At 37.3% G+C, this 23,989-nt stretch overlaps 1 protein-coding gene across 3 annotated transcripts in view; it reads right to left on the reverse strand.

The window, feature by feature from the left end:
* Positions 1-51: 51 nt before the first annotated feature.
* LOC135220905 (galactosylceramide sulfotransferase-like) overlaps positions 52-23,989 on the reverse strand; it is a 27,916-nt gene continuing 3,978 nt past the window's right edge. For 2 of the 3 annotated variants that reach the window (XM_064258529.1, XM_064258531.1), the window contains exons 2-10: positions 12,845-12,985; positions 12,031-12,139; positions 8,969-9,139; positions 6,313-6,411; positions 3,566-3,712; positions 2,625-2,762; positions 2,241-2,483; positions 864-976; positions 52-554 (exon numbers count right to left, since the gene is read on the reverse strand). In XM_064258529.1, coding sequence (XP_064114599.1) covers positions 374-554; positions 864-976; positions 2,241-2,483; positions 2,625-2,762; positions 3,566-3,712; positions 6,313-6,411; positions 8,969-9,139; positions 12,031-12,139; positions 12,845-12,985 — 1,342 coding nt within the window. In that variant the 3' untranslated portion in view covers positions 52-373. Of the gene's footprint in view, positions 555-863; positions 977-2,240; positions 2,484-2,624; positions 2,763-3,565; positions 3,713-6,312; positions 6,412-8,968; positions 9,140-12,030; positions 12,140-12,844; positions 12,986-17,250 lie in introns of all 3 variants that reach the window. The other variant, XM_064258530.1, reaches the window with a different exon arrangement.

Raw genomic sequence — 23,989 nt, forward strand, 5'->3', positions numbered from 1 at the left:
ATCTGCCATCTTTATATTTTTCTAAAGAAGGATATTTCCAACACATGCAAGTCGGTATTGACACATTTATTTTAAAAAAATATATATAAAATATGTTTGCCTTAGAAAAATCATCCCATACCTGTTATCCTTCAATAAAAAACGTAAAAAAATAAATATAATGTGCTTTTGATTTTAAAACTCAATAATACCCAAAATAATATATAAAAAAGTAAAATCTCTGTCACAAGTCATCAAAACAGAAAGGTTATTCTTAAAGTACTTTGCCATAGTTATATCACACTCTAGTAAGGCAACACTTACATATTGATGTGGAAAACGGACATCATACTGTAATGTGAGAAATATGATTAAAAATTTAGCTTGAGCCAGATCATTGGCTCTGGTTCAGTTTGCCTCCGTGGGTGACATTGCCCTCGACGGATTCTGCCTGAACCTTATAGACGAGTTCTTCCCGAAGCTGCTTGATCCTTTCAGCTACGTCCCCTGGACCCTGTAACGCCATGGCCCCCATTGGCAAAGCATCTCTTCCATTCATCCTTCCCAGTCCATATCTAGAACAGATATCACCCATGACTACAGGAATCCTCTCCACAGGAAGCTAAATTTTAATATTATCATCTTTTCTTATGCATACGTTATACACAAACAAAAATACTATGACACACGATACAATAATTAGGAAAAAAGTTTATTGCCAAGTCACGTTATTCTAATAATGCATTTCTATAGTAGAGAAAGATGTCATCAAAGAAACGTCATTAGACGATCTCAGCATTGATTTCCCAGTAGCACAGACAAGCACACACTCATGCAAGGAAGGGCTTTTCGGGAAAAGGATGGAAACAGGATTTCGAACTTACTTCATCAGAAATTGATTCCTTTGCTTATTTCGTAGGAGATTTATGAAGGAAATTTCTGAACGTGACATCTGCTGGCATTTGCTCTCTTTAGACAGCGACTGGTAGCCAGAAACCTAGTGAAAGAGATACATTGCTTAGAAGATTTTCAGGTTCATAATGATGATAACCTAGGTCAACTAAGTTTACTCTGAACGTAACAAGGTGTGTTGCATGGATATGGTGGGGTTAAAGCTTAATCCACTACTTGGACCTAAGTCCAGGTCTGCATGCTTTATGGATCGCCTTGGTTGCTTTGCGTAGTTCTTGTGTAAGTGGGACTTCAAGTTTAATGCTCTTTTTTTAAATGTTCTTGCATTTTCTTCGTTCCCTAATAGTTATAGCGCTGTCTTCTTCTATCCCTTATATTTTATCTCTAATATATTATGTTAGGAAAGCATGGTTATTGAATTGTCTTGAAATCAAGAGGCACCTCTGCGCTTTGGAACACAACTTTTTACTGGTTTGACTTGTATATAGTGCCATCTGAGGCTTTCTTGAATTGCTTTCTGCCTTGCCCTGGTCATCCATGCTCTTCGGTCTATTCCTGCTTAGCTAGCCAGCTTCTTTAACTTTACTGTGCTCCATTATCCACGTTTCATTTAATAAAAAATCTATTGGGATGACTCCTGTGAGAGTCTACAAATGAGATTCACTGGTAACCTTAAACTGCCTGTTACTCTATCATAATATTATTCCTAGTATGAACACAAGCAATAGACATTTGAAATCCTGATCTATCTATCTATCTATCTATTTATCTATCATTTTCATGATTAGACAAATGTGACTGCCTCCTGGATAAACCTTTCCTGTATTGTTTCCAAAGAAAAGATAAAAGGGAATTACAAGAGCAGGACTTAACCCAGCAAAATGTCAGACTGTTTTCTTAAAGATGGATGAATATTAGCAAAAGAAGGCAAAAGTTGGAAGAAGCACTCATGGTCATCCAGCTTAAAAATTATTGGTCTCTATAGAGTACAAATAAGACGTGGTGGCCTGATGTGTGTCACAAATCAGCTTGAGAGTAGAGGCTCTCTCCTTTGTATCAACTTAATGAGGCTACTGCGCAGCTACAAGAAATAGCAACTAGCTTGAAGGAAATGTTGGAGTCACTGACCACACAAATTGACTTTAATAACTTCATATTACGGAGAGAAACCAACGATAGAACACCTTGAATATGACAGTACTCCAAAGCAGGACGACGAAGTAGACCAACATTAAACTTCAATAACAAGAGAATTTACACATCGCAAACAATACAATCAATTGTAAAGTACCCTGAATGAGAACTTCTATCTACCTAGATTTGCTGTACTACATTAGTTAACTTCATACCTGATCTGACCAAGGTTTGTTAGGCCCTATCATATCACCGCTCGCTTCCTGGGCAAATCCACATTCTGCCATGAGTTGTTCAGTCGCCTTTTTAAGTCTGGACACATCCCTTCTCATCCTCTCTTTTCCGTAGTCTTCCACTAACTTGCTAAACTTCTGGGAGAAGAAATTGTAGATGAGATAGTCTGGAGCCAGTTTCTTTCTTAAGAGAGTCCGGGTCTTTTCGTTCATATCCTTCTTGAACTGAATGAAAAAAAAAGATTGTTAGCAAAAGGTCGACGGATGTGGATGATATTTATTTGTTCAGAGGGATTATTAAAAGGTCGTTGAAAAGAAGTAAGGGACAATAGGAAAAATACACAAATGCAATCTTGCTTTAATTACCTCGGCCATCCTGGCATTAATTTTCAAAACGAGAACATCTGTGATGTCCCAGCAGAGCAAATGGCTCATGAGAACCAGAGACTCCTCCATCCTCTCAGCTATCATGACAAGTTCAAAGGCTTTATCGGCTTCTTCTACCTGTAAACAGGCAAAATGAAACAGTGACGGGGTGGGAAGATTTAGCAAGTTCAAAAGAAAGATTCGCCTATAAGATTAATTCAGACGGAACAAAGTGGCGATAGAAGGAAATGTATCATAATAATCACAGCAGAAATGAAACATAGTTGATTAAACTAAACAGTCTTGATTTATCACTATAGTAGTGACTATTGGTAGTGTGTTTGACGTGACGACAAATAATATTAAGTAAAAGGGATAGATTTCTCCTAATCTTCACTGCTAGGTTTCAACATAACTGGGACACTGATTGCGTACCTTGTAATGACTGTCAAATACGCAGTAAAGTTCTTAGTTGGTATTTTTAATTCCATTTAAATCTCACCGTAACTTTTCAAAACATTGGCTATTTCCTAAAACTATCAGGTACATATCTGATTATCAACTGAAATTATACCATTTTAACCAAAATAATAATAACAATAATAATCAAAACGAGTTACATTTGTATAGCAATAAGCGTTCGTCCACACTTCAGTAAAACATGGCATATAAATACACATGGCCGAGTTATTGCATACACATCATAAAGATGTTAAATACAAATCAATGATTCATTGGTAGTCGGGTGCTTCATGAGCTTATCCTGTGTTTGCCAAAGCTTCGTTCACCACTGAGCGTAGATGACTTATTTTCAGAAATGTTTTTGCGACACTTAACCGACGTATGTTTATGAAATGTTTTACTGTATTGTTGACGCACCCTATTATTTATTAACCTAGGCATGGAAAAATGTATCAAATAAATCAAAAGTTATAGCATACCATCTCCTGGACATAAGTAATGTTATAGATCTCTGGTCCTGGCACGCCAAAATCCCAGGCCATCTGGTTGTAGCCCAAGTAACCGTAATGCCTCTTCCCATTAACGTCTTGAGTAGCCACAAACTCATCGAGGCTTTGATTGTTTACCTGACGGATAGATTAAACCGTTGCTAAAAACTAATCTTGAAGTATTTACGTGAAAGTAATGTTTATAAGTTACTGCTAGGGTCTTTTTTTTAAGGGGATGGGGAAGGGGGAGGAGTGTATGAGCGTGTCATCAACAGAACTAGCCTACACCTCTGGAGGGTATACAGAAATTTAACAGACTTAGCCTCCACACCAATTACCATTGCAGATGAATATTTATGGAGCTCTTACAGGAAAGTAAGGTTTAGAAGTGGCTGGTGGGTTTTACTCTTGACTGCCATCGACAATCTAACCTCAGATCTGAAAAATGAATAGAAAGTTACCGACCTCAGCCCAAGGCTGGCATTACGGTACGGTACGGTACGGTTGATATTTAGCCTATGTGTACGGTACGGAATTACGGTACGATAATTTTACCAAAGTACGGTACGGTACAATTCAGGTACGGAAAAAATGGGCAAATTCCGTACCGTACCTTACCTTAGGCTTGGGTATATCTCTTAGCAATTACTGCTAATGCATATTTGTCCTTAATGAATGCTGAGAATTTCATTTTTTTAGTTATCAATTCTACATGGTAACGTTAGGCAATGCCTTTAAGTTCCAGTGATGGTTAGACTATTCTATACTTTAATATAGCAAATTTTTGTATTAACTAATATGCAGCAGCATAGACGTGTACATATGAAGTCCCTTTGCTAATTTACACCTGTTAACCTTGATATTTTAATAAAGAAGCGATTTTACTGATGTAGATTGAGTTAGCTTATAGTACGATAAAGGCACGGAATTACGGTACGGTATCCTTACCGTACTGTACGGTACGGAAAAATTATTGAGGGTATGATACAAAATTATGGTACTGTATTTTAGCCAGGTGCGAAGTACGGAAAAACATTCCATACCGTACCGTACTACCAGCCTTGCCTTAGCTTCTATATCAGTTACATTTTTATCCAAACAAAATTTGGCTGGTAGGGTATTGGGATCTTCTAGATAGTGACTCACAAGGGTTTTTAACCCGGTATGTATCCACCTTTGCGACATGCTTAGTACAAGCCCGTTGGCGATTACCCTAAAAACATAAACAAAAGCCTGCAAAAATAATAAAAGCAATGACTCTCAAGAAATATTAGTCCTAGATAACGACCCCAAAAAGGCTTGGGGTCACTATCCAGGAACGATCCAGTTATTGTAACAAGGCCTTATCTCTAAGTTTACTCTTTTTCCATTTTTAAATCTCTTATGTGTCATTACAGTTTCCCTCGAGCTATCTGAGCAGACTTAGTCCTGGGTCTGAGTTGGTCTTGGTTCTACTATCTTGACCAAAAAGTCTCCGGACTTTCCATTTTATGGATCATTGATATTTCTTCTTGTTAGTGTTACATGAAGATTCATTATTGCTGTACTGTCGACTAAATAGTGAAAGGATAATTACTTCTTAGAACATGGTTATTATGCTTTTCATTCTCTTTAGCTGTATTCAACTGAACCATGGTCTTGCAAAAGGAAATTTAAAATATTTGAGTATTCAGTGCATTCTAACTTTTTTTTTTACCGTGAATTAATTTTCCAATGATATACCTCCGTTTTCTGTCTAAATTGCTTAAATCTATATATTTGGAAATAAGTCTCGGAAGTCCTAGAGTTCTTTGGCCCTGTCTATAGTGACCACCGCATCATGCCATCTTGTAAGGTTTGGTTGTCTATGTATAGCAGAACTCGGAATATAAGGCAGAAGGCATAATTTCTCCATCCATAGTTATTGTGATTGTGAATACCATGAGGTTTTGTTAAACTCTTTATACAGGTTATGTATATTTAGTACAAGCCTCTTGCAACCCCGAAGAGAATTGTTTTCTCTTTAGAAGAAATGTGCTTGTTATACGCCACTGATGCATCTGTTATATCTGTTGTCTGTAGTGCTAAAAACATAGACTAACTTAATTCGGTTATTAGTAATATGCTAAGAAGAGCTGCTCAGGAATTCTGTCAATCTTCAGTTGTTAAGATTCAGTAGGGGAGGTCTGCTCGGAAATTCCGTCGTCCTTCTGGTAGTCTGCTTCTAATTAAGTAGGCTACTCATATTTCATATAATTTCCTCAAAATAGTTCTAATAGACGCTCGTGCTATAACTCAATGTCTTTACACTTCTGGTCACATTTTTAGGCTAAAATCGTTTGCCTTTTTTGATAGTAATTTGTCTGAAATTGGTGTTAACTCACATTCAATCAAGATATTGAATCAAATGCTGTTCAAAATCTATCCTACTTAATCTGAGAAAGCTATTAAAATTGTGATGAGTGATAAATAACGGATTGACAATTAACGCAAACACATAAAATAAACCGAAGACCAATAGGTGATGATGAACCATTCTACACTGAACTGTAAGAACTTTTCCAAAAGTCTCCTTAATGTTTTCATATTTGCAGAGAAGATTTATACTACCAATTCTCGTGTGAAACAGAAGCTAATCGTGGGAAACGTGATGACACATATGGATAAAATAGTCTCTCGCAGGAACTGTGAGATGAATTCGATTTAAATCTTGCTTGTGTGTCCAAAACACTAAATATGTAATATAAGGACTTTCTCACCTTTCCCATATTTGTGAAGGTGAAAAGCGACTCAAACAGAGCAACTGGTTCTCTTAAGATTGTTATGTACACCGAACCCTCTGGCATGATGTCCTTCACCTGCAAAGTTGAGCAAAGATTAATTGGAGAAATCACCTATACTCGGTTTTTTTTTTTTTCATCTGTCCACCCGCCTGTGGTGTTTGCGTGAGGTAACACTGCGTCCCGGGCTTTAGAGGGTTACATTCAGCTTACATTCAACAATAATAACAATATCCTATTTCGAATATTAACGGTGTAATTTGCATACAGTAAATTATTAAAACAGTTTTCAGTTGCAAATGTACACCCAGATATCCTTTTATTTACCTAAAACTTACACATAGCGTAACTATCTAAAGCCCGGGACGCAGTGTTACCATACGCAAACACCACAGGCGGGTGGACAGATGGAAAAAAACAGAGTATAGGCAGTGCACCATCTGTACATGAATATTGCAGTGGTTTAAACATGTGGTGAACTGAGATGAAAACGATTATTAAATCTTAGTAATATCCATAAGCAGAATGGCACACATTCGCGGATATAAAGGTGAAAATATAGATCGCCTATAAGATAGTTCAAGAGGCACTGAAAGAAGAGGAATTTTCCTTAATACCATTGACTTTTGTATACTTGTGATCCAACGATTAGAGATCGCACAGCTGGGAGCTAAGCAGACCCTCGTAGGCTTTGGCCGTTGTATATTGAAGTTGAATTAATAATAATAATAATAATAATAATAATAATAATAATAATAATAATAATATCTCTCACTGATGTCGCAATACCATGGGACACCAGAGTCGAAGAGAAAGAGAGGGAAAAAGTGGATAAGTATCAAGATCTGAAAATAGAAATAAAAAGGATATGGGATATGCCAGTGGAAATTGTACCCATAATCATAGGAACACTAGGCACGATCCCAAGATCCCTGAAAAGGAATCTGGAAAAACTAGAGGTTGAAGTAGCTCCAGGACTCATGCAGAAGAGTGTGATCCTAGAAACGGCGCACATAGTAAGAAAAGTGATGGACTCCTAAGGAGGCAGGATGCAACCCGGAACCCCACACTATAAATACCACCCAGTCGAATTGGAGGACTGTGATAGAACAAAAAAAAAAAAATGGATAAGTATCAAGACCTGAAAATAGAAATAAGAAGGATATGGCATATGCCAGTAGAAATAGTAGCCATAAGCATAGGAACACTAGGCACGATCACAAGATCCCTGAAAAGGAACCTAGAAAAACTAGAGGCTGAAGTAGCTCCAGGACTCATGCAGAAGAGTGTGATCCTAGAAACAGCGCACATAGTAAGAAAAGTGATGGACTCCTAAGGAGGCAGGATGCAACCCAGAACCCCACACTATAAATACCACCCAGTCAAATTGGAGGACTGTGATAGACAAAAAAAAAATAATGATAATAATAATAATAATTATAATAATAATAATAATAATAACAATAATAATAATAATAATAATAATGAAGGATATCCTCAATTTCTCTAATGTATTCATTTAACTCATCACCTCGATATGTAGACAAGCAAAATAGTCTTATTATAATTTTGTTAAAGAAAATAAGCTTTAGGCCTCCTTATGGGAAGGTCTTACGAGGTGAAGCTCCTTAAAGGACGACAGCAACCTTGAGGCCTGTTCAGAATTCAATTGTCGTCAGGATGCTTGTAGGTGCAGTATCTTTTGTATTCTGCTTGCCTATTTTAATGCACTCGAGGGGGATTTTAGAAGATTTTAGAATAAGGAGCCTGTCATGCTGAGTTGCTTCTGGCTGAATTGAAAATAAATAATACACATATACATACACATTCATACATACTATATATATATTATATATATATATATACTATATATATATTCACACACATATATATATATATATATATATATATATATTATATATTCTACAAACAGTGTGCATGTGTATATATACATATATGCATGTATACATATGCATATATATATATATATGATATATATATATATATATATATATATATATATATATATATATATATATATATATATATAAACATATACATATGTACGTTATACATGTGGATATATACATATACACACAGAAAAACTAAATTTTTCCCATTCTGGATGGGAAACAAATATGCGGTAAACTGTGTTTGCAAACAGTTTGCAAACAATGTTTCCTAATTTAGAATGGCCTTTATATGCAAGTGGTGATCGAAATTTTAACAATTAATGTTCAAAATCTGTTCCTAAAAAGAAAATTTTAATAGTTATTTTTCTTACACTACCCCATTGTAGTTACGTGATTTTCCAGCATATTAGTCAATTACGATGTCACATTTTCTTAGTATAATAGAGGCACTAAAATTTTCATTGATGATTGCTAGTGATTGCAAAATAGCTGCAAAATAGTGTGTGTGTGTGTGTGTGTGACATCAACAAGCTTTCTCATGTAGTTCTGTCCGTCACCTATGATTTGGGAATTCATTGTTACCACTGTTTTTATTTTTCTCGCATGCAAAGGTACGAAAGAAGATTGAGGACTCCTCAACCCCAAAATTATTGACTTACTCAACGAAGAAAACGGCTGCCATTATATGTTTAAAGTAAGAAATGCACTTCGTGTGTCATTACCTCTTGGTGGTTCCATTTCGTGTGAATTGCAAAGATGTTCAAGCCAAGCTTGAACCAAGGTGCGGAGCGAACCATGAGATTATTGAAGGGCATTCTTCCACCGAAGTAGTTCCCGGTTTCCGGCAAAGCGAAGAGAAGGTCGTGGTTGAAGCCGTAGCGGAATAGAATGTTCTAGGGGAGAAATAATAATGATGATAATCATTGTAATGATAGTAGTAGTAGTAGTAGTAGTAGTAGTAGTAGTAGTAATAGTAGTGGTAGTAGTGAGAATATAACTAATTCATATACAAGGTGGCACTTTCATTTTATTTCAAATGAATAGCACTGACTTCCTCCGAACGTTACTGGAAATGAAACGCTTTGTTTTTTAAATATAAAACGTAAGCAGATAATGGATGAAACAGAATCGTACATACAAGCACGTGATAGAGAAAAAACCTTACGTTGAACATCCGTCGATAAAGTGAGAGTCTTCAGCCGTAAGTATGACAATTCAAAAGAAGACCTATTAAACACATACACACACATATGTATATATGTATATATATATATATATATATATATATATATATATATATATATATATATATATATGTGTGTGTGTGTGTGTGTGTGTGTGTGTATGTGCGTGTACGTGTTTGTAAGTTGCCTCCGTTTTTGCACCAGTTCACTCTTATGATAGTCTTTTCTTTCATCATTCCATCCCGCAGCAGATATTCTTTTGAACTGTCATTCTTACGTCTAAAGTCTCTCACTTCATCGACAGATGTTCATTCTAGGCATCTTTCTCTACAATTTCATACTTAGATTTATACATTTATATATATTATTCAATTTATATATATATATATATATATATATATATATATATATATATAATATATATATATACTGTAAAATTGAATCATTCAATATTAAGAAAAGATATAATAAGACAGCTGACAGACGAATAGATTAACAAATAAGCATCAGTGACAGCTGTAAAGGCGCACACAAGCAACAAACATCAGCTGATACAGGAAAAGAACCATACACAAGTTTCAAATGGTAATTGGAAAAACCCATTTATATTTATCAGCCGGTAAAAGAAGCATCCCTAATTTTTGGGTTGCAGTTGATAAAGGAAGCAACCCACATTTGGGCTTCAGTTGATTAAGGAAGCTACTCACATTGGGCTGAAGCTGATAAAGGAAGCCACCAACACCTGGACTTCAGCTGATAAAGGAAACGACCAGCATCTGGGCTTCAGCAGATAAAGGAAGCGCCTACATTTGGGTTTTATCTGATAAAGGAAGTGCCAACATTGGGCTTCAACTGATAAAGGAAGCTACCCATATTTGGGCTTCAGTATTAAATAAAAGAGAAAGAGAGCGACACACAAAGTCAAATGCTAGATTAAGCGATCTCCATTTAGACATCAACTGATAAAGGGAGACATCTGCACACAGCCATTAGATGGCAGTTGCAAATGTCCAGTTACAAGCATCAGCTTTCTTTCTTCCTTTCTTTCTTTAAATCTCCAGCTGAAGACCCTTATGGACAGTGCCAACAGACCATAAACCCAAAAGGGCTCCAAAGGGAAATCAACTTTCAGAGAGAGACAAGTTACAGAAAAAATGACGAATAAATGGCCATAAGGAAACAGAAAAACACATGTGAATTTAGGAGACGTCAGCAGGAAGCAGGAATGAATGTGGTCTTCGGATCAGAGGATTCCAGCTGCAAATTATACCACATTTTAGTTGTAGTCAAGCTACAATTCCTAGGAAACTTTATAGTATTAAACCTGATATTAGAAAATGACAACACCACCTGCCTAGAGTTGCAGCAGTGCTTGCCTAGTGTTGCAGCAGTAACTGTCTAGTGATGCAAACAAAAACAGCTATGTCAGCTAAAGAAGAGGCCAGAGGATTTTTGTCATTACTGTTCATTTTATGCAACATACATAATGAAGTCACTTTACGTCTATGCCACAAGTCAACATCAAGAGTTGGCAAAATAAAATTGACTAATGACATAACTCTGTCAAAGAGTTTCACGTGAGAGTCAGCACCAGAAGACCTAACTTGAGAACTTTTCTCATAACAAGAAAGAAGAATGTCAAAACGCTTAAATATGATGGCTTCATTACCAAACACCTGAAAACATTTCTACAAGATACCAGCTTTTTGAGAAACATAGGAACCAAGATTATGTACGAGTATATGATTCTCAAGTCAATTTCTTAGCAAAAGTTACACTCCAAATCTTAAAACAGTTACTGACATATAAAAACGTACCATTTAAATGAAAATCAGGATAGAAAGGCTAGCTATCATACTTTTAGTTTTTAAGGGTTAGGGTTCATATCTCAAAGCCTAATCCACTCATGACGTGTCAGATCGGTATTCAAGACTTCTTTAACCATAGACCTAGTATGCAGAAATGGAACAAAAGCTAGATGAATAGTATCATTGGCATTTGCTATAAGTTTGTTCTCCAAACCTTGCCAATGTCATTAGGCGTAGATAATAACTAACAAAGAACCAAGAACACTGCCTTGAAGAACACCAGCCACTACTTTACTGGCCATTCACAGATTCTCAATAATCCTAGCTCGTAGATTAGTGCTTCATGATTCACAGTCAAAGGCTGCACTAAACTCTAAACCGACCTTATGTCTGTGGCCCCTCGTCAAGAGCGCACTGCATGAGGTTAGATATTGACAGAGTGTGCTTCACAGGTATCAAGAACTTTATGAAATACAAACTGTAATCTAAAACCTTAGGTTAAACAGGAATAACTGAAATCTGCATATATTCCGATGCCCAAGAGGACGGACTTAGTACCTTAGGTAATGCGGCAATGTTTCACTTCCTCCAAACAGAAGGAAAGCTTGCATGTTCAGCTAACCTTCCGAAAACAGCAGTAATCCTTGGAACAACTTATCAAAAAGATAGCCACAAACAAAACATTATATGAAAGAGAAAGGTTACTGCAAGCCTCAAGTGGTGGAAGAATCAATCCACAGAGAAATAGATAAAGTGATATTAATAACTTACCATCTAAATAACAAAACATACCTGTATTGCAGAAGAGGCACACTTGTGGTTTTTTAAAAACGCTATGTTGGTTACAGGACTACAGGTTGCTTCATTTTGACGGAACACCCATTCAGGGGAAATAAGTACGCTAAAAAAAGAAAAATAAAAAGATTGTTACACTTCTTATCTTAACCGATCCGACAAAGTTTCCATGTTTGCATCGAAAGTCCCTGTCAAATTAAACACGCCTTTTTTTTTTTTTTTTTTTTTTTTTGGTGCCTTTTTTTTTTTTTTTTTTTTTTTACGTTGATCATATAACCTGAATTCTGCACCTGTATCTCTAAGGACCAGACTAAAAATAAAGTTTAAGTATAAACATAGTTTTATTGCAAATAATAGAATGGTAAATCATGACCAAAATGAACATTAATGAAACATGTCAGCAGAAAATTAGGAAAAATAGATATAGCTATGCAGAAGAGCTGGTTTATTAAGAAATGATCTCTGGAGGAAATCAGTACCTACTATGAGATTGAATAATCAAATATTGATAGCTTTAAAAGTTCTACAAAATATCCTTGAACTTAATCCAAATGTATATTAAACAAATCCCTTTATAGCAGTATTCAGTAGGAAAATCTGTATCGGGTATAAAAATTAAACTTTACCGGGGAAGGTATAACGTGAATTACGTGGATGCTTTAGAACTAATTTTTTTAAAATGTACAAAAATAATGGAGACAGACAAAGAAATACTCAGTCTGCCTAAATAGAGAGAGGAGAGAGAGAGAGAGAGAGAGAGAGAGAGAGAGAGAGAGGGGGGGTGAGGTAATAGGGGAGGGTGGATACATACTGCTTTTTTCCGATGTCCGTAAAGCGAATAATGCAGTGCAGGTAAGTGAATCCTCCCAAGAGCGACAGGAGAAGGATAAACTTCAATAATGAGAATCTTGTGTTCAGCCACTTCGTCCTCATTGTGAATGTGTTTGGTAACCTAAATATAATGTGGAAGACAGGATTTAATGAATGGTAATTCTATCTAGAAAATTGATCTGTATAAATACTACATAACATTTAGACAGAAATACAAACAGGACACGAACACTTACACACACATGCAAACACTGTTAATGTTTCAGGGAGATGTCAATTTACTTTAAAGGTCTTTAATGTAATTCTTTGATTCTTTGGCCTGTAGTTGCTTTTTCATTTTCCATGAATAGAGTTATGTGATTTCATAAACCTATTTTCATTATTGTGTTCATTTGATTACTTTTCGTGCAAACATAATTTATTGAAAAGAGCCACCAACATAAATGGAAAATTGATCTTTTGTAGCTAACTATGGGATACAGACCACTTGTAGTTGAGTTAGTGTTTTTGAATAACAGTATCATTTTTCACATTTCTTTTGTGTAGTTGCATATTCATGGCATGGAATATTATGATAGTTAAAACACAGATTATATCTACCGTTATTATCTGTTGATTTAAGGATCGTGAACATTACAGTTTGGCATCAGTTACAATTAGTATAGAAGCACGGCGTTTGTAGCCGCTGATAGTTGGGGCTCTCTGTTGAGACATTTCGACGCATTCTTACGCGTAGTCATCATACTGATATTTGGGAAATTTGTTGCGAGTCAGTAAGTTAAAACTGATCGAAAGCTGCGTGGCAGTATCATAATTCATTGACGGCTTATCATAGGTTGATGTGAGTCATGGGAGCAAAGCCCTTGGATGGGTTAGGTTAGGATCGAAAAACTAGCGTGCAATGGGGGCTATGAGGATATTTAATGTTGATTTAATTTCTTGAAATTTAAGTTGTCAGGTCAAGCACTGGGGCACTTTCACCGCTTAAGAAGAAAGGTTGGAAGGAAAATGGGAACGAAAATGTGAAATTACTGTCCTTAAAGTTGGGAAATAAAATAACAATCGAAATGAAGATATTTACAATGGTTAGATACATGTCAAATGGTGGAAATAGTACCAAGGCACTGCAGTCAAACCGGAGCTGACAGGATTCGCCGCCTGAAACCAGTATGCTCAGTATCCTGTTTGTTGGATTGATTCCCTTTTCAAGAAAGGTCTGTTCGACACATTTCCTTTTTACCCTCTGTCTAATCTTCTAATATCTTGATCCAATCACCATATTTCCTAATCTGAAAACTTTCACAAAACTGTTTCCTCATAATGTTTTTTCTTGTTAGTTTTTCATACGGTTTTTGTAGTGGCTTTTTGATAAATTAGTCCGCCAACGAAAACTGGATGAAATTAGGATTTTGCTTACGTATGTTAACGATTAAACAATATTAAGTGGTTAATTATATTGGATTGGGAACAATCACGAGACTATTAACTTTTGGGAGAAATCGGCATAGAGTGGCCTATTTTTTGCTATGGAAACCATCTCATATTCTCTCGAATGTGAATCACGTTGAAAATGTCTCCGAAGTTTGATCAAGTCGTTTCTCCCGTCCTTTACCCACCGGATTCCCATGAGTGATTGCTCTTGTTTCTAAAGAGATTTAAAAACTGGTTTGAAATGGGTTGCTCATCAATCCTGCCGTGTATGGTAATTGACGTCACTCCACGAACAGAAAAAAGTATCAATGAAGAGTCTGCAGGCTTCATTGTTCAATTCCCTCATACTCGTAAGTAGCAGTAATTTCCCGTAGTCGTGTTTCGTTCGCTCGAAAGTGAATGTGCGTCACGAAGACCAGACTTTTGTGCTCAAACCAATGTAGTTACCTCCGGGTTTTTCTTGAGCGCGTTCTCATTTCTTATCTCAATTCCTATTATGTTGTAATGTTTCACTCTCAATATTTTACTGACCATTAGTTTATTAGCGGCACTATTCCTGAGCAGGATTAATATTAATATATGTTTATAGATATAAATGCAAACACACACACACACACACACACACACACACACATATATATATAGTATATATATATATATATATATATATATATATATATATATATATATATATATATAATATATGCGAATACCACAGGAAAATGATAGGCAGAAATCCAAGCGCTTTCGTCTTTACTAAGACATTATCCTTGATAATATCTTAGTATTATCTGCCTATCACTTTCCTGTGGTATTCGCTTATTTATTGAGTTCAAGTGCATCTACTGTGATTTTTAAGAATATATATATATATAGATAGATAGATAGATAGATAGATAGATAGATAGATATGTATATCATGTACAAAACACTTTTTATAATTTCTTTTTACCGAATTACATTGGCATCGAACACAGTTTAAGTCTGTCAGCACAAGCCTCCAAATTTTGAAACCTCTTCTCAAATTCCTGACTGAGACGCATTGTGCTGCTTCTTACAACTGCTGGGCACGAACGCTGACTGCCACTGTACTCTTGCAGCGTTTCGTGAAATTCAGGGTTTTGATGACCCAAGGCCTCACCCAGCTGTTCAGAGAATAACGACAGTTTACTCTAGAAAGCTGGAATTGTATTAATCAGATAGGATATTAACTTCTTTCTTCCTCGCAATTCGAAATTCAGCTTGTTTAGTTTGTTCAGCAAGTCTTCAGCAAATGCAAATGAGAGATTGAAGTCATCAGCATGTATTTCAGGAAGTTTCCGAGGATCTTTTCGAGGATCTACACACATACTAATGATATTATATCAATACAATATAGTTTTAAGAACCAAATAATTTAAAAATGCATCCTTTTGGGTAAATGATTTACCCAAGAGGATGCATTTTTAAATTATTTGGTTCTTAAAACTGTAAATATTAGAACAGACGTTGTTTGCACCACTCCTACTGCCCAGGTTGTCTTTCTTTCTCCTGCCCAGGCATTGGAAGGAAGAACCCCCATTGCAGGTGTCGATGCAGAAGTTTTGGACGAGGGAACAGCCGAACACACAGAGGAGGTAGTTCAACCACGACGATCGGCTCGTCTTTTGGCCAGACATTTGAACGAGGGAATAACATAATTAAGAGAGTTTGTTTTGGTGGTTATCTCCCTTGGAGACGTTTCCAGAGTCCTGCCTGCCCTTCGTAACTTTTTTGTATATAATTTTTGAAAAGAAAAAATCAGTACGGCTGATGAGGTCTACTGATCAAGTAGACGAAAGCTCCCGCGTTTTATGTATTTTTAATACACATTTTACATAATTGTGGACTGATACTTGATTATATGTATATAATTATATATATATATAATATATATATATATAATATATATATATATATATATATATATATACGTATATATATATAAAGATATAAAGGCGGAAGAGTCTTTTAAATTCGAAACTTGGCCTACGAAGAGTTGTTAGATAAAACAGAAGGAAAACACTCACACACACGCGCACACACACATACACACACACACACACAACACACATATATATATATATATATATATATATATATATATATATGTATGTATGTATGTATATATAACAAAGATACATATATATGCATATACATATACATATATATATATAATGTATATAATACTACGCCTTAAGAGCAGGTATATATGGTATGAAAGGCGGTAGACTATTATCCTTATCATGGTCAGGTGGATAACGTGATCTCGTTCTGATACCACTGGATGGCAGTTCGAGTGCTGCTTCGGGCGTCAGAATTGTTTATTATTCCATGTAGTAACTATCGTATCCGAAAGTGTGAAGACATCTTGAAGCCAAGAGGGATTTGTTGTTATTACAAATACATTATGTATATTTATATATATGTAATGAGGTTATTTCCTCATTATACATTTGGTAAACGTGTAACTCGAGCGTCAGGCAAACAACTTTCCTTTCTCTATACCAAGTAACTAGCGGCTTGCGACCTTCTCTTTCTCTCTCTCTCTCCACCTCTCTCTGGCACCGATACCTCTCTCTCTCTCTCTCTCTCTCTCTCTCTCTCTCTCTCTCTCCACTCTAACAGGTAGTCAAAATGAGAGAGTTGCATTATAAAAGATACATTTATTAACAATGAATAAATAATGAATCAATTCAATTAAAACCCCAACAAAAATGTCTAAACAGTATTTAGTCACCAAAAGTCTATTTCCCCATCGGGACTCCCTCTCGGTCCCCCATGATCCTTTGCTAGAACCGTCTGTTTCAACGACATAGAACACACCCCATAAGTACACACACAAGTTTAACAATCAGAGATTAAAGATTGGATATTCTTATAAAAATGTCAAATAGATAACAAGCCACTCTTTGGCTAAAACAGTTCAAAACTCACCCAAGCAGCCGGAATATTTAAAGCACTATATTATAAAGAGACTCCCGGTGAGCACCACGGCATCCTGCCTTTCTCTCAAAGCCGCCTCTATGCCAAATCCCCCATAGACTTGCGTATCATACATTATCAATAGAAGAGGCGCACACGCACACACGAACGCACAGTTCGTTAGCGCCTCACAATACTAGTTGCAACTAGTTTCACAAAGGCACTTTGAGAAGAGTTCATAAACTGTCGTACATTGACTTGTCTTACTATGCAGTTTTATGTCACGCCACCCACAGAAACTATTCATCAGCTTTCCTCGGGTCGTTGCTTCTCCACATTCCATAGGTCACAACGAACATATTGGCAATATATTATTAATCAAAACCCTAGGCCCTCATAGCTCGGCCCTCGAAATGCTAGCTCCCGCCTAGCAAAATTGACAAACAAAATAGCTTATGTAATATAAAACACATTGGCCGGCTCAAAATAAAATATAAGTAATAACTGCACGTCTCTGGCATTATAAAATGAAGTCTGTTACGCTTTTATCTCCAAATAACACTAGAATTTTCTCTCATTTAGGATTCTTGAATATCCCTCTTTGTCTGCAACTTGCTGCTCAAACTGTAGCAGGCTAAAGGAAGACGGAATGCCTCCCTCATTGTAGAAGACTTCTCACGGCTTCTGCAGATCCCCAAAAGAAACGCTGTAGAACTCTCGTGATCACCATCGTGGAAACTCTTGTAATCACCCTGCACAAAACGACAGCAACACTCTCTGCACGGCTGGTAGGAAACGACTTTTTGGTGTGTTAGTATGTCAGTCAAGTCACTGGTCAATCTAAAAAGAATTAACCCCAGACATACTACTTCTATCAAACAACGATCTCAAAAAGTCAGAAATACTAACTGAACGTCTCCGAATTAACTCCCTTAATATGACTACTAATAAATCATAAGTCATTATCACAACTCTCAAAGAAAAAAAAACATCAAGTTCTCCAACTCAATTCTCCAAACTCACACATCAGCACACGCAACTCAGAAATCACAGCAACTCCACGGACTTCTGCACTCACATTTAAAACTCGAATGTTCTCACAAGAAAAAAAAAGAAAAAATCGTAATGAGCCCAAGGAAAAAAAAAATCACGTAACACGCCCAGACCCAAAAAATGTTCTCTCAAGCTCTAATAACTGAACAACCCACAAAATCAGTAAAAAATCTCCAATGTTTAACAGGAAAACCCCTTTACTGCTCATACAATTAATCACAATGAGACTTAATGTCAAACTCCCATTTACGTAAATAACAACCCCGATAAATCACATCACCCGTCCAAAAAGAAATGCTATTTAACCTAAATCCCCCAATTATATCTCTCGTAGGAAAAGGAAGAAAAAAAAATAAAGATAACCACAAGTAAATTTCCCCAATCACAAAATATATAATATATGTATAATATGCATAACCCCCCGCGTTTTTCCCAAGAAATGTCCCATGTAAAGTTACGGAATTTCTCGACATCGCGACTTTATCGACTGGACAACTTTATTGACTGGAGATGTCCAGAAAGCAAACTCGTACACATGACCTGATCTCGGTCATTTGTGGGTTCGGGATATGAAGGAAAAAAAACAGGAGAGAGAGGAGTTCACGTGCATGCGATGTAGGACATGCAGAAATAATAATCGATGAAACGTTTAACACAGGTGTATTCCTCTTAGCTACACAGGTGGCCTTTATTTATTACGTTAACTATACTAGTGCACAAACGGACGGCAGGTTAGACTTATTGACACTCATGGTGACGCACGTCTTTGTGTGGCGGCCGACGGGAACGGGACTGCGGGGGCACTGGGCACTCTCGACCCAGTTTGTCTGTTCTCTATGGGACCCGCTAACGCACTGATTTGACCGATCGGCAATCTGTTTCAAATGCCCCCTACACACAGCATCGTTATGCAAGAAGCTGATTGGTTATTCTGGCTCCTAAGACACAAGGGCCAATCAAGAAGGGATATAGAGATGCGTGGCACTCTTTGAATTGCCCAAACCGCGCCAACTTGTAACGTCTTTGGCGGTTGACTTGTTTTGTTACACATACACACAGTATCACTTATAACGGTTTCACGGGACTCCAGACTATCACGGAAAAGGCATATTCAAAACTGTATCGAATCAGCTCATCACTCCCTCCCCAGTTCTTGCGTCCCGCAAGATATACAGTGATCTTATGATTTGCGTATTGTTGCTCTTCTTTGAGTGCCACACCGCCTTTGAGTGCTGTACCGTCCAATTTGTGCAAAATTTAAAACTATTATGGTAGGGCCATTTGGCGTGTTACAAACACATGTTACAACAAATGAATCTCACGCCTCACAATGTGTCATACAGAAAAACAAATTTAGGTTCACATTCAATGATATCAATAAGAAAATGGATAGTCACAGCTCCAGCTAAAAAAAGTTAAATTCATAAATAAAAATTCACATAACATGAGTTAAAAATGAAATATTGCTCATAAGAAATTTGGTAAAAGTATAAGAAAACTTACTGAATCCCTTCTGCACAAAATTAAAACAAGAAAATAAAAAATCAAAATTCAAAGATTACACACAAAAAATTACTTCTTTTTTTTCAAAATAATCTCATATTCCCACATCATCGATGGAAGATCATAAATTTCTGACAAAGTATAAACAGCGTTGGCAACGATATGAAATTTTGGACACAGCATAATTGGCATCAATAGAGATGGACAAAAATCAGATACATTGCAAAAAGATGTTTAGTACTACTTGAAATGGAATAAAAAACAATAATGGAATAAAAAAACAATAATGCAATAAAAAATAATCAAGTTAGATCACATAGACTCACTCATTATATGCTTGGAACTGTAACAAAAGGAATTTTTATTTTTATTAGACATCAATTTCTCAGCAATAACTGACTTGAAATAAAAGTGCATAAGCATGTTTTTATGATATTCTCTATTCACTTTGTGACGGACACATTTATTCATGACTCGCGCTGGTATGCTACGCAAGACAACTACAGGTACTTACAAATTATGTGGTTGATTTGCTTTATCGAAGAGGGAGGAAGGGCGGCACAACAAGTTACTTTTTTTTTTCTTTCTTTCTTTTATGAAGAATTTATCTATTGCATGTTCAGAAAACTGTGACTTGTCAGTCAACTCCCTCACACAGCCAACACATGTATACTCCCAGGTACCTCACTCATCACATGTACACTTCCATGGCAATCGCTCAGCAATTTCACACAACAGCTGACTCACTTGCTTCTGTTTTCTGTGCAACTCACCCACAGGTGCAACTGAAACAATTAACTGTGTGCCTCGCAGTTCCTCTCTCTCTCTCTCTGTGGCTCATGTCTTGGGAAGAGCGTCTGCTACTCATATTACTCTTTTTTTTTTTTTTTTTTTTTTTATGATCAATCCCCACAATGGCAAACTCTAACATTTGCTCGATCCTACGATCTTGTCGAGAAATTAACATTCTTAAGGACATTTCTGCATCAGGGATAAAATACAATTTGTTCTCACTTCATTATCAAATTTAAAAATTACTTCTCTTTTCAATGAAATTCAGACTACTATTTCAACAAAAATATCAGTCTCGTTACTTTACTCAAACTCTTTTAATGAATTTTCGTTAATAATTTCTTCAACAAATATATCAGTCTTGTTACTTTACTCAGACGAACACTTTAACGAACTTACGTTAATAATTCTGTCTTTAAATCTTAATCATAGTTCTTCAATGGGGACAAATGGAATGCATTGTCGTTCGCGATACTTTAACTATAATCAGAACACGGCCTAAGAGAAACATCCTTTTTTTTTTCTCTCTCTCTTAATTTTTTTATACACTTTTTTTCCTAATGTTACTGTCCACAAATTCCCTATCTGCATTTCCCTAACACAACATGCTATTGATTACACTACTAAAGGCTACACAACTCGTTCATTGTGCAGTCAAACTAATACCAATATTACTATCAGTGACAACTTTTAGCAATCACGTCGGCTCTAGGTGGGGCAGGGTTTCTCACCTCCGGGGGTGTGAAGGGTATCCTCTCATCACATCCCCATTGTGTCCCAAGACACTATCCCGTAACTGTCCCTCTCTGCCATACGGTTGAGATGTTCCCGTTTTCTATGCAATTTGCTCACAGGTCAGCAACTCTATTAGTGCCAGCAGCGGTGCCGGCGATCCGCTACTGATGCTATTAGTTTGCTTGTATCTTCTTCACATCGAGCCTGGATACTCTTACTGGTTTGCTGGCTGTCATCTGACGTCTATCAGCTATTCCTTATTCTAACATCGCTTGATCCTATCCATACCTTAGGCAGGTATCGTGACTTCCTTCACAGGTCGAGGTTGGTAAGGGAACTTCTGCACTATTCACCTTAACATCATCCCTCTACTCTTCGATAGGTCGCGATCAGAAGTAAGAGTGGACTTCCCCCTTCCCACGGAGTCACGGGGGAGAGGCTCTGGTCGACCTCTGTCTGTCCCAGTATTCTTGACTCGTGGGTGGACAGGTTCGTCTTCTACGTCTTGTTCCCAGGCACTGTAGAACAGTCCCGCACAGCACTTGGGGTAGCCTGGGGTACTACCTTCCCGGCATTACCTCCATGCCATCTCCTGCTACTGCCAACTTCCGTCCTTCCTCGTGAGGTTGGACTGCTCGCCATCTCTCCGTTCAAAACACGTTCGTTACTCCTCTACTTGGTCTGCTACACGAGTCGGTTACTCGGGGGGTCACGAAGGGTCACGAAGGGTGTTCGGGTGCCACCACCGTCGTTTGAATTTGGTGCTGCAACCGTCGATTTTGAATTCTCCCACATTACTCTTTGTCTGTTCGTATGTCTCGTACGGATTTTTTCAATATTTTGTGAATACTTTCGCCGATTGAAATTATTCTCTCGCCTGTTCGTCATCAAATTCGGTCGCGAAACTGTCTAACAGCGATAATTTATTAATGATATCTGCGATCGCACTCTGTCTGTCTAGTTAGCACTGCGTTTTTTTTTTTTTTTTTTTTTTTTCTAAATTGTAGGGTGTGTGATTGTACACTGTCTTTCTGGTTAGCGCTATGCATTTCGAAATCATAGGGTTGTGATTGTACACTGTCTTTCTGGTTGGCACTGTGCATTTCGAAATGGTAGGGCCACTCGATTTATTATTCCCGTACTTAGCACGGTTCGCCACTTTTCTGCTGATTGCTTTAGCCATAACTGTTTTTATCCAGTTCATTCGTTTCACCATTTCCCTCGTCATCACCATCCATCGAATTTTCTCTCGTATCCATGTTTATTTCACCTCATATCACTGTTTGTCGCCAAAAATGATTTAGCACTAACGCTTGTTTGACTCCTCATAAGACCTCAGAAGACCTTATATAATCTCACAGGACCTCATAGCACCCCACAAGACTCGTAAGACACCACAGGACCTTACAGAACTCAGGAACCCCACACCTGACACCAAAGATTATATGACCTGATCTCGGTCATTTGTGGGTTCGGGATATGAAGGAAAAAAAACAGGAGAGAGAGGAGTTCACGTGCATGCGATGTAGGACATGCAAAAATAATAATCGATGAAATGTTTAACACAGGTGTATTCTTCTTAGCTACACAGGTGGCCTGTATTTATTATGTTAACTATACTAGTGCACAAACGGACGGCATGTTAGACTTATTGACACTCATGGTGACGCACGTCTTTGTGTGGCGGCCGACGGGAATGGGACTGCGGAGGCACTGGGCACTCTCGACCCAGTTTGTCTGTTCTCTATGGGACCTGCTAACGCACTGATTTGACCGATCGGCAATCTGTTTCAAATGCCCCCTACACACAGCATCGTTATGCAAGAAGCTGATTGGTTAATCTGGCTCCTAAGACACAAGGGCCAATCAAGAAGGGATATAGAGATGCGTGGCACTCTTTGAATTGCCCAAACCACGCCAACTTGTAACGTCTTTGGCGGTTGACTTGTTTTGTTACACATACACACAGTATCACTTATAACGGTTTCACGGGACTTCAGACTATCACGGAAAAGGCATATTCAAAACTGTATCGAATCAGCTCACACATGCGCTCTCGTGAAATGCTATTGTCAACATTTCCAGATATTGCAAAAGCTCTGAGCTATCACCATCAGAGGAAAAGAGTCAGCACATGGCTCATCACATCGCCTGTCAGCAGAAAATCCGCCTGCGGACGTATGCTCGAACAGCAGCATAAAAAATGTCCAGTCAGACACACAAGTTTGGAAAACTCATGATTCTACAGAAAAAATCGTCTGTACTGGCACGAAGTAAGCGCATTTCACAAAATTAACTCCAGGATATGACTAATGTGTTCAAAAATTTGTCTCAAAGACGTAACTCTCAACATGACAGCTCAATTATATGCCTCCAAAAATAATACCGCTGCCACCAAACCTGTAATGAGGTTATTTCCTCATTATTCATTTGGTAAACGTGTAACTTGAGCATCAGGCAAACAACATTCCTTTCTCTATTCCAAGTAACTAGTGGCTTGCGACCTTCTCTTTCTCTCTCTCTCTCCACCTCTCTCTGGCACCGATACCTCTCTCTCTCTCTCTCTCTCTCTCTCTCTCCTTCTTTCTCTCCACACTAACAGGTAGTCAAAATGAGAGTTGCATTATAAAAGATACGTTTATTAACAATGAATAAATAATGAATTAAT

This window comes from Macrobrachium nipponense, chromosome 2 (assembly GCF_015104395.2).
Source record: "Macrobrachium nipponense isolate FS-2020 chromosome 2, ASM1510439v2, whole genome shotgun sequence".
Taxonomy (NCBI): Eukaryota; Metazoa; Arthropoda; class Malacostraca; order Decapoda; family Palaemonidae; genus Macrobrachium; species Macrobrachium nipponense.